The following is a 10,138-nucleotide window of genomic DNA, read 5'->3' on the forward strand; positions in this document are numbered from 1 at the left end:
TTAGGCGGCCGCTGCCACCTGGGGCGTGTCAGCGGGAGCATTGGCCGTACCCTCGGCCTGGCTGGCCGGTGCTACCGTGCTTGGTCGGAAGAAGTTCTGCACGCCCTGCACGATGTTCTGGATGGGGTTGGGCTGTTGCGGTTGCTGCTGTTCCGAGTTGGTGGCCGGCCGGTTGAACACGGATCCGACGGCGTTCTGCACCTGCTGGATGATGTTGGGGCGGGTGGTCGATTCGGCTTCAGCGTTAGCGTTCGCCGCGTTCGGGTTGAAGAAGTTCTGCACGTTCTGGGCGAGCTGCTGGACTAGGTTGGGAGCGCTGGTAGTGCCGGCCGGTGCCGACTCGTCCTGCGCGACTTCGGCGTTCTCGGCGGCGGCCGGAACAGCGGCAGCCGGTGTGTTCGATGGGCGGTTCAGCACCTGTCCGAGCGGTGTCGCCTGGATGAAGTTGTTCACCGGCTGGATGATCTGCTGGAGCAGATTGGGCCGAGTGGTGGAGCTGCCCGCCTCCTGACGTACCTCGTTGCCACGCAGTGCCTGGTGCGGTTCAGCCTCGACCTCCTTCACCGGGACGAGATCCTCAGCAATCGGTACCGACTTAACGACGCCCGCTGGTTCTTCGACCGCAACTGGAGCTTCCTGCTTTTCCACGTTCTCGACGACTTCCGGTACAACGACGCTCTTCACGGCCGGGGCGACAACGGATTCCTTCTCGACGACGGCAACTTCGTCCTTCTTCTCCTGCTCGACAACCACGACGGCTGGCTCGTTGACGGCTTCTACCGGGGCAGATTGACGCAGCGACTCCACCGGGGCCACCACCTTTTCCTCGACGGCTTCCACGACCTTCTGCTCGGTGTCAACGGCTGCAGCGACGGGCTCTTCCACAGGAACAACCGGTGCAACGGAACGGAGCGATTCAACCGGGGCCACAACCTTCTCCTCCACTGGTGCTGCCGCTACAACCTCAACCACCTTCTCGACCGGCTCGACAGCGGCAACTTCCGGCACGGCAACCGAACGCAGCGACTCAACCGGGGCAACTTCCTGTTCGACAACGGCCGGCTTCTCCTCGACAACGGCCACAACCTGCGGCACGACTTCGCTCGGTTCGGCCACGGTGGCGACTGGCAGTACGGACTTAACCTGGGGCACAACCTGTTCCTCCGTCTTCTCAACGACCGCTCCTTCAACAACGACGGCAACCGGCTCGGACACCTCAACCGCGGGCTCGACCGACTTCAGCGATTCCACCGGTGCTACTTCGGTGTCCTTGGCAGCCACAACCTCTTCGGCGACCTTCTCTTCGGCCTTGTCCAGGATCACTTCGGCGACGGTTTTCACGGCTGGTACGACAGCGGCTTCCGGCTTCTTCTCCGGCTCCTCGGCAACAACGACGGCCACCGGCTCAACAATCTCCGCAACTGGGGCCACACTGCGCAGCGACTCCACCGGTTCGACCACCTGCACGGCCTCTTCCACCGGGGCGACAACGTCCTCCACGATGGCAACGACGGGCTCGGCAACCTCCGCTGCGGGTTCCACACTGCGCAGCGACTCGATGGCGGCCGGTTCCTGCTCGACGAAGGCAGCAACACCCTCCTCGGCCAGTTTCGGTTCGGCAGCGACGACCTCCTCGACCGCCTGCACAACGGCGCCCTCCGGCACGACGGCATCGGCGACGGCTTCGGCGACCAGCGCCACCGGTTCCGCTACTTCCGCCACCGGTTCCGCAATGCTCTGGCTTTCCACCGGCTCAACCGTCTTCTCCGCCGCGACCGGGGCGGCCTCCTCGACCGCCACCGGGATCTCGGCACGCTTCAGCGCTGCTGGCTCCACCACCGACACCTCCTCGCCGGCCACCGCCACCGGTGCGACCTGTTCGCCGGCCACCTCCTCCTCGCGGCCGACGCGCGTCAACGAAGCACTAAGCACACCGCCGACGGCACAGGCCAGCGCACAGATCAGCAAAAGCTGTCGCATTCTGTCTCTTCGCCGTGTCTTGATCGAAGGGGAGGCGTAAAGCGTTCAACCTGCGTGCACCACGACCTATTACACAACAAACAAAAAAAACAACCGCACCGTCACACCGAACGCAGGATCAAACGGGACAGGGGAGCAACAATGCGCAAATATATGCCGCGAGCCACAAAGTTTCGTTTCCGTTCGTACTGCCCACTAAAGGGTCGGGTTTCCCGTTCCTTGAAGTACGGGACGCTGACGCTACTGCTACTGCTGGTTGGAACGACGGCCGATCTGCACCGGGCCAATTAATGTATCCGACTGAATGTAAAATGAGAAAGAAGCTCGGTTTTATACGGCCGGCACGTCGGACTTCGGGCCGGGGGTGTTGGTGGCCGCCGGCAGTGGTGGTGGTAGGCACGCATCTACCAGGCGCCCGCACGCAGCCGATGACCCGTTAGCTGTCGTTTTTTTTTTTTCTTCTTTTTTTTTGTTCCCCGACTCTTCTTTGCTTCCCTGTCCGTGTCGCCCGTTTTGTGTCGCTCTTCGTCCCCGCAGCCCGGTTCCCGGCGTCACTTTCCTGCGACCATCTTATCGTTGTCGCACCTTTTGCCGATCGTGCCGTCCCGTTCGGGCGCCCGCCATCTTCCACCCGATCCCGGGCATGGGTTTTTGCTTTCGGGCTGGCGAGTGCTTCCGCGCGATACGTGTTCGTGTTCCGTCTTGAGCTTTCCTTATCGTGCATCCCTCCGAAAAAAGTACGGGCAACGGGTGGGTGGGCGATCGTAGGGACGGAAAGGTGCTTAGCAAACGCATTATGCGCTGACGGGTGAAAGAACGAACGAGAAAGTATACGCCGAACGCGGGGATGGAAACGGGGGCAAAGCAAAAAGAAAGGAAAAAGAAACCACCGAAGACCGGCCGGGGTAAGAATCTGCAGGATTCGCGAAAGAACGTGCTCTGGCACGGGAGAACCTTCCCGCTTGCTGCCCGGATTGGCAGGATCGTGAAGCCCGGACCGATTCGATCTTGTTCGAACAATTTTGTTGTCGCTCGCGTTTTCTTCACAGTGGCTGACCGGGATGGCGGGTGGGAGTGTGTGTGTGTGTGTGAGCACTGGTATATGGACGCAGAACGTCACAATCATAAATTAGCAATTGGAAATGCTTACTGCGCGTGGAAAATCTTGTTCGATGCATCTCGTTACATGCGAACATCGACAGATCGACGTACGGGGAAGTTGTCATGCGAACGAAAATGGTTTCTGCTGCGTGCGGCGATCATCTGAATGTTGCGTATTGTACCAGAAGGCTGCTTCTTGTGATATTAATTCACTTAAATAACCTACCGTGATTAGAATAAGAACAGCAAAGTGTATTGTTCTGTTCTAGTAAAAAATAATAACTAATTATTAACTTCATTTCAAGAAAAAAATCTCTCTTTTTAGATGGAATCTATTCTGTACAGGATCTTAATCGAACGTTTTTATCGTAAAATTGTAGAGCATGGACCACTTGTAAATTATGGAATATGGAATTTCCCTTCATTATTAACCTATTTTAACCTTTTTTCCGCCAAATATCGAATTTAACATCGAACATTTAATTAGTTCACTTAAAACTTAATGCAACTTGTCTGCCTGGGCAACAGATGATATCATTTTAGTGTATTATGTAAAGAGTACAACGCTAAACAATTAATCCCAAGCAACAAATAACAAAATGGCGAACGTTGCCATGATACAGAATCAATTTTTCATACCGAGCAGGCCGTTTTTTTTAATAGTGTTCAATTGAAATGTGATTTACATGGTTTCGATCCCAACGCTATGTGCTGATTTCGTCCGACAATTCTTCAAAAAACTGTTATCAACGTCGAAATCGCAGACCTTAAAGTGACGGAACCACTGTGTGTCACACAGAAAAGCATCTCCGTACAAAATTTTACTAGTTGGTGTTGTGCATAAGGCAACATCTTCCGATGATGATTTATTTATGCTCCATGATGATTTATGCTGCTTTGGAAAAGTAAAAACTGAATGCCAATGTTCGGAGGTCAAAACACAATTTAATTCGTCGCTATTTCGTTGCGAATCCATAAAAAGTAGTATCTTTGTCGTACCTTCTCGAGCTTTTTGCAAGATGAAATCGACTCTGTGCACAACTTTCTCATCGTGCACATATGTAAAGTTTTATAGAATAAAGGTTTGTGGGTTCGTACAGAATCATATTCTATATCTACCAGTACATGTTCCACTAAAACCTGAGAAGGATTCATAAAAGGTACGTTTGCATTTGAACGGTATGGTTCTTTAGTGATCATCCAATCAACCAATAATTCATCGTAGTAGCCGTAGACCTTATGCGAAATGTTTAAAAAAAAATACAAACAAGAGGGTCGTGGTGCACCAATACGTTCACAAACAGATTACAAGTTACAAAAAGTCGTTTCGCCAAAACCGCATCTAAATTATTCCAATTTTATCACTTAAACTTGGAATTCCTATTAAAATTGCTTTCCAATTTTTAAAAATTTTCAAATTCATTTGTATCTGAATTATTCCAAATGACAAATAAAAGTTACTAAATTTTAGAATTATTCTTCGTTGCTATTACCAAAATTCATCAACTCCCAGTATGAAAGGTCTCTATACTGAATTAGGTGATCTTGTTGTCCCTGTTTCAGTCGTTTATTTAATGCACCACAAAAGTTTTATGAATTTATATCATTTACCTCCAGTCCATTGCACATTATAGCGAAACAATGGAGCACCACATTAACCTGCTAAAGTGGAGCTCGCTGTTCTGGTCGGTATTTTTTTGTTTTGCTTTGGCAAGAAAAAAAAAAAGTTTTCCCAAACTCATTGGACGCAACTTATAATCCTTCCAGCTTTAGTTTGGTTCCACCAGTTTTTGCCGTCGTCGTTTATAAAAAGGGTATAAAACGATCGGTACGAACAGTACCAAAAAAACAAACCGGTGCTTGGTTTTGCGAAAAAGGGAAGAAAAAGCAACCACTTCCACCAAGCATCCCAAGAGCAATTATGTTTGGGGCAGAAATTAGAAAGAGGAAATAAAGCAATAAAAGACACTCTAACAACCAACTCTCCATTATACAATCGCACCGATATCTAATGTCAAGTGCCCGAAAGCTCCACACCTTTCGACCGCCGGCGAGGTGGGATCTTACCGCGGCCGGGTTTGCGGTTCCCGGCTTTGGGGTTTTGTTCATCTTCTTTGCGTTTCCGCAACAAACATATCCCAGTCCGGGCATATCAATCAACGTTTACGAGGGCACACATACGACCGGCACCGCACACAAACACACTGCTGGGTTGTTTTCCATGTTATGTTTGTTATTTGTATCATACTGTGCAGATTTTTGTTATTTTGGGATTTCTGTCCCAAAAAGAAGGGTGCCACTATAACGGTGGCGTTTGTAAAGTCGAACTCCCTCTCCCTCCTTCTCCTCCTCACAGCATCCCTCGGGAGGGTTGGGAGAAATCTCTCACTTCCTGCTACACGGCACCGAGGTTTTGCTAGCCGAAGCGGGTAAGAACAGTGTCGCTCCACAGCAGGGTTGGGGAGTTGTGATGGGGCGAGCTGCTGGAAGGGGAAACTGGATGAAATGTTTTGGGGCACAAACATAGAACGACACTCGGCTGGGTGAGCAAAAGCGCAGACCGGCTCCAGTTGATCTGCCGTTATATCTGCCCCCTATTCCCTGGCATCGAAGACCATGGAGTCCAGGAGCCGTACGGCGGCAGCAGCCACCCGCCCCCGGTTCGCAGCCAAATTAGTTCAACACGGCACGCCGATGGAGCCCGTTTGGCAGCAGGGAGTTGGGTTGGGGAAAGGACAAAAACCGGGCGCCCTGTGACCGTGGCCCTGCGGTATTGGCTGTTGGAATAAATTACTCCTTTCGCCGCTGGTCGGTCTACCCCACCGCCGCGCGCGCGCACACACCCCGCCCCAAACGGCACAACACTTTTCGACGGTGTGTTGGGACTCCAGCTCCGCGGCACGGTTAACGGGACTTCATGATCAATAAAATTTCTCTCCCGTCCCCTGGACGGTGACGGGTGCTGCACCGCGCCTGAACAAACAGAGAAAACATAGCACACGCAATTATGGCAAGCGTTCTGTGGGCGCTGTCCCTTTGTTTTTCTCTCGCTCTCTCCGTGTTTTGCTCCATTCCCTAACACGATCTTGTGATGCTATTTTTAGGAAGACTTTGCCCGATAGACGCATATATCACCTTACGGGGTCCCAACGCCCGCTGCACTCTCCCCGCTGCCTCCTGCGATGGGTCAGTGGCCTATTAAGCCCTTGATAATGCGACTCCAATCCTCCGCGAGGCCATCACCGGTATCGGTATGGAATGTCCGAGCCCGTTTCTCGCCTTGGTTTCTCGCCTTTGTTCCGCCCGGACACTATCAATGCACTTCTTGGTTGTCATTAGGAGGGGGACAAAAAGGCGATTAGAAAGAATGACAACCCAAAACACACGCACGCACACCGAAGGTCCGAAAAAGAACTGTTACGGCAGTAAACGAGCACCAACGATGGGGTGGGCGATAAAATGTAATGGAGCCATTTACCGAACCGATTTGACTGATCGCTCGGTGACATTCCATTTGCTGCCCGGACGGCCGACCGTGCACGGCCCATGTCGGACCGTTTGCGCGCGGTCCCCATCGACATTAGAATCGGAGCTCGGGCGGTTGCCGTCCCGGCTGCGGTTAACGATGCAAACGGGCGGGCATAAATAATCCTGGCGATGGTGCCGGGTGAGTGCTAACACGATTCTGTCCGGGGCACCGAGTGACGCCGTTGACCGTCCGCTCGGTTTAGCATATATGTACACTCGGGAACGCACGATAAAATGTTTTTATTTTTATCGGTTCGGGACCCTGGCCGCTTTCTTCCCGGCTCCGTTGGCGATGGTGCCGGGGGTTGGTGCCAACGGTTGGGACCGAGAGCGTATCTGGAGGTTAATTTATGCTGCGCCTCGGATGGCCGCAGAAGAAGACCAAATCAAAACAGGTTCATCCCCCGTGCCCAGGGAGGCCCTTTTCGCTGCCCTAGCGAGAATATTGTTTTTTTTTTTTGCTTGCTGCTGGTGAGTGCATTGATTCAATGCGTCGTTTTTTTTTGTTTTCGTGTTTTTCAACGTACCCCGAGCTGGCTACCGGAGAACGCTAGCACGCTCAAAACCGGGTCCAACCCCGGACTATCGGGACCGTGCATGTTATTATGCAATTTTTGTGTGCATCCTGCAAAGAGCCCGGCGAAGATCAGTCCGCGATGGTGGTGCGATGATGCGGCAGGTTTTTTCCCCCCTCTCCTCCTCTGCTCCCGGTCCCCATTTCGTTCCTCCCGTTCTCGCTTACCGCCTGAGTGCTTTGCAAAAGCCGGCAGCACGGTTATTACCGTGCGGTTTTATTGCTATTTTCATTGCAATTGTTAGGTGCTTGTGGGGTGCATTTGGTGTGTATGTTTTGCTGGCCACTTCTTCATCTTCTGCTAACCGCCGATTCCACCATTCTGGGCAAAAAAAAAGAAGGCGGGAGAAAAGCACTCGCCGCCGAGCTTTTACTCCTCGTGACAGGTTGTGTGATCGGCGAACGGGCGGCGAGGAGCGTACAGTTGGAGGGAGGGAAAAACCGGCCAAGGGGGATCCTGTTTGCGGGGCCGCAAATGCTAAAAATAATTCCAACGTTTGAATGGTGCCACTTATGGCACACGGTGATGGCGCTTGATGATAAGGCGAGAAAGGTCCGTACGTCCATCATCATCGACGTCCTGCGGGAATTAATAGCGACTGCTGTGCAGTTAAAGCTTCCACTGCAGGTCGTTCCCTTCTTGGTTATTTTTTTTAGCACACCGTGCTTTGTCGCTTGCATCAGGGCACGGAATGGGCAAGAAAATAATAACGTTAAAAATAAATCACCCCATTCGGTACGGTGTGTGGAATTTCTGTAGGGAAGGACTTCAACGCAACCGTAAGCGACGAACCTGGCGCGTGGAGAAATGAAGTAGGCAAAACGAACCTTTCGACAGCCCAATGGCCAGAAAGGAAACAACATTACACACACACACATATATTTAGCAAAACAAGAACCAACATCCCGGTTCCGCAAGCGAACCCGATTTGGCGCACAAACAAATTCCTCGTGCCCAAAACTTCCATTGACGTGAAATGCATGTGACGGGTGAAATTAGCTTCAATGGGCCACAACAGCGAGACCACAAGCTTAAAGGAGTTTTGGTTCAAGTTTCCTGGCGGTTTTTTTTTTTTCGCGTCACAATTCATATACATCGATCATAAACAGCAAACAGGGTCATCTGTGTGTGGCTAATCCCGATTTCTCAATCGGATCCGATCCCCCGGGTGCTGTGGTGGCGTAAACAACCAATCTCTAAACGCTCCCTGGAACAGGGACCCGGGCCCTAGGAACCGAATCGAACGCGCACAGGGGAAAAGTTGACGGATGGCTTTCGTTCGTTTCGAACTGATGGCTGTCAGTTCTCGGAATTGACTGCGTGCGTTGGTGCACCGGGGGACGGAACTGTAAAACAAGCCCACGACTGGGAAAGGGTGGTTTTTACTACCGGAGCCTAACGTGGAACTCGAAAAATTCTTGTTTCTTTTTTTCTCATTTGGTTTGGGGTTCCCCCCCCCCCCCCCCCTTTTCCGGGACACAGATGTTGTTGTTTGAGATAGCACGGGATCTAGGTCAAATTGCGGCCAAAACGTCGAACAACCGGCCGCACCGTAAAACCATAAAAGGAAAGTGTGATTGTGTGTAACGCGAAATTCAACGACCAGAGCGAAAGCAAATTTGTTCGAAACTCGATATATAAAATAAATATTTCGACCGTAGCTATGTACGCTTTGTTCGCACCCACACGGCAAAAGGGTTTTTGTGCTGGGTGCTGAGCTCAGCATACATACACACACACACCGGATGTAACTTTTACTCCACAAGTTCGGGATGGGTGATGTTGTTTACGCATCACATTAACACACTCTCTTGCGAAGGTGGAAGGAGCCTTTATGACCTTGGCATTGACGGCGATGGCGATTCTACTGCTTATCCTGAACACATATCCAGAATTGTTCTCTCTTTCTAACTCTCTATCTCCCTATCTCTTTTACTTTCTTTCTCCGACCATTTGTACTTTATCTTACCGTGTCCTACAACCACTCTGAGTTTGCGTAGATGATTACTGTCGTGAAGTTTACAATCATTTGGCAAATAGTTGTCAATTTGTTCCGTCTCGCAGATACCTTCGTTATGATGTCTACAACCTGCCCTGTACCTGCAGAAAATTATGATTCATTGAAATGTATCTGATCGAAAATGATCACTTCAATCACTCGTCCTATCCTCAACAATCCCAACGTTATCTTCCTCTCCTTAGCTTTGAATGATCCTGATAAGAAACATATTGAGGTAAAGTTGCGCTTCCTAATGGAAAACCCTGCATTGTTACCTGCTTTGTAGCTATTCTATTACGCACAACCAAACTTTCACAACGGTTATCAGTATTTTTTCTACCAGATATTACGCTAATAGACAGGAAACTGCTGCTGAAGCTTTGTTCAAACTGCGTGCGTCACACCGAAGCGAAGAAGTAGATATGGTCGATCTGGCATCTATAATATCTTTTCCCGTTGAAAGGAAACAAAAAACAAAAACAAAACCGTGTGTAAAACAGAAGCCCTGAGTTGATTGTCCTACAACAGACTTTACCGTGAAGTGCATCAGAATCTAAAAATAAAGATCAAAGTAAAAGTACCCCTGGAGGATAAAATAATCGACCAAACAGTCAAGAAATAGCTGGGCAAAATGGGCAAAAGGCATTCTTCCAGGAGGAGCAGGCCAGCAAATAATCTTCCTGATGGAGTCACTGGAAGTCACTGGAAGCGAACTTTATTGTAGTTAGTTAACTTCAATTGTTCACTTATTGCCTTGCCTTTAAAAAAGTGTCCATTTTGTGTAACAATGCTCAAGTCTAAAGCCATCCTAATAAGTTGCATGTATTCTACACGAATAATTCTAATTAAGTATAGCAGGGGCGTTAGAATATTGTTTGCTAATTTTCATTCTTTCTGTTTATTACGTGTTGCATGGGTTCAAAATATTGCAATTATTACATCTAATATCGTTTTT

At 50.2% G+C, this 10,138-nt stretch overlaps 1 protein-coding gene across 1 annotated transcript; it reads right to left on the reverse strand.

Moving 5' to 3' along the window:
* On the reverse strand, positions 1 to 1,980 carry LOC128714377 (cytadherence high molecular weight protein 1-like). Its single transcript, XM_053809251.1, has one exon. The coding sequence runs from the start codon at positions 1,978 to 1,980 to the stop codon at positions 1 to 3; it is 1,980 nt and encodes a 659-aa protein (XP_053665226.1).
* Positions 1,981 to 10,138: the final 8,158 nt, after the last annotated feature.

This window comes from Anopheles marshallii, chromosome 3 (genome assembly GCF_943734725.1).
Source record: "Anopheles marshallii chromosome 3, idAnoMarsDA_429_01, whole genome shotgun sequence".
In the NCBI taxonomy this organism is placed as follows: Eukaryota; Metazoa; Arthropoda; class Insecta; order Diptera; family Culicidae; genus Anopheles; species Anopheles marshallii.

What these genes read in the sequence shown, in the direction of transcription:
- LOC128714377 (XM_053809251.1), bottom strand. Translation starts at nt 1,980, where the DNA reads ATGCGACAGCTTTTGCTGATCTGTGCGCTGGCCTGTGCCGTCGGCGGT.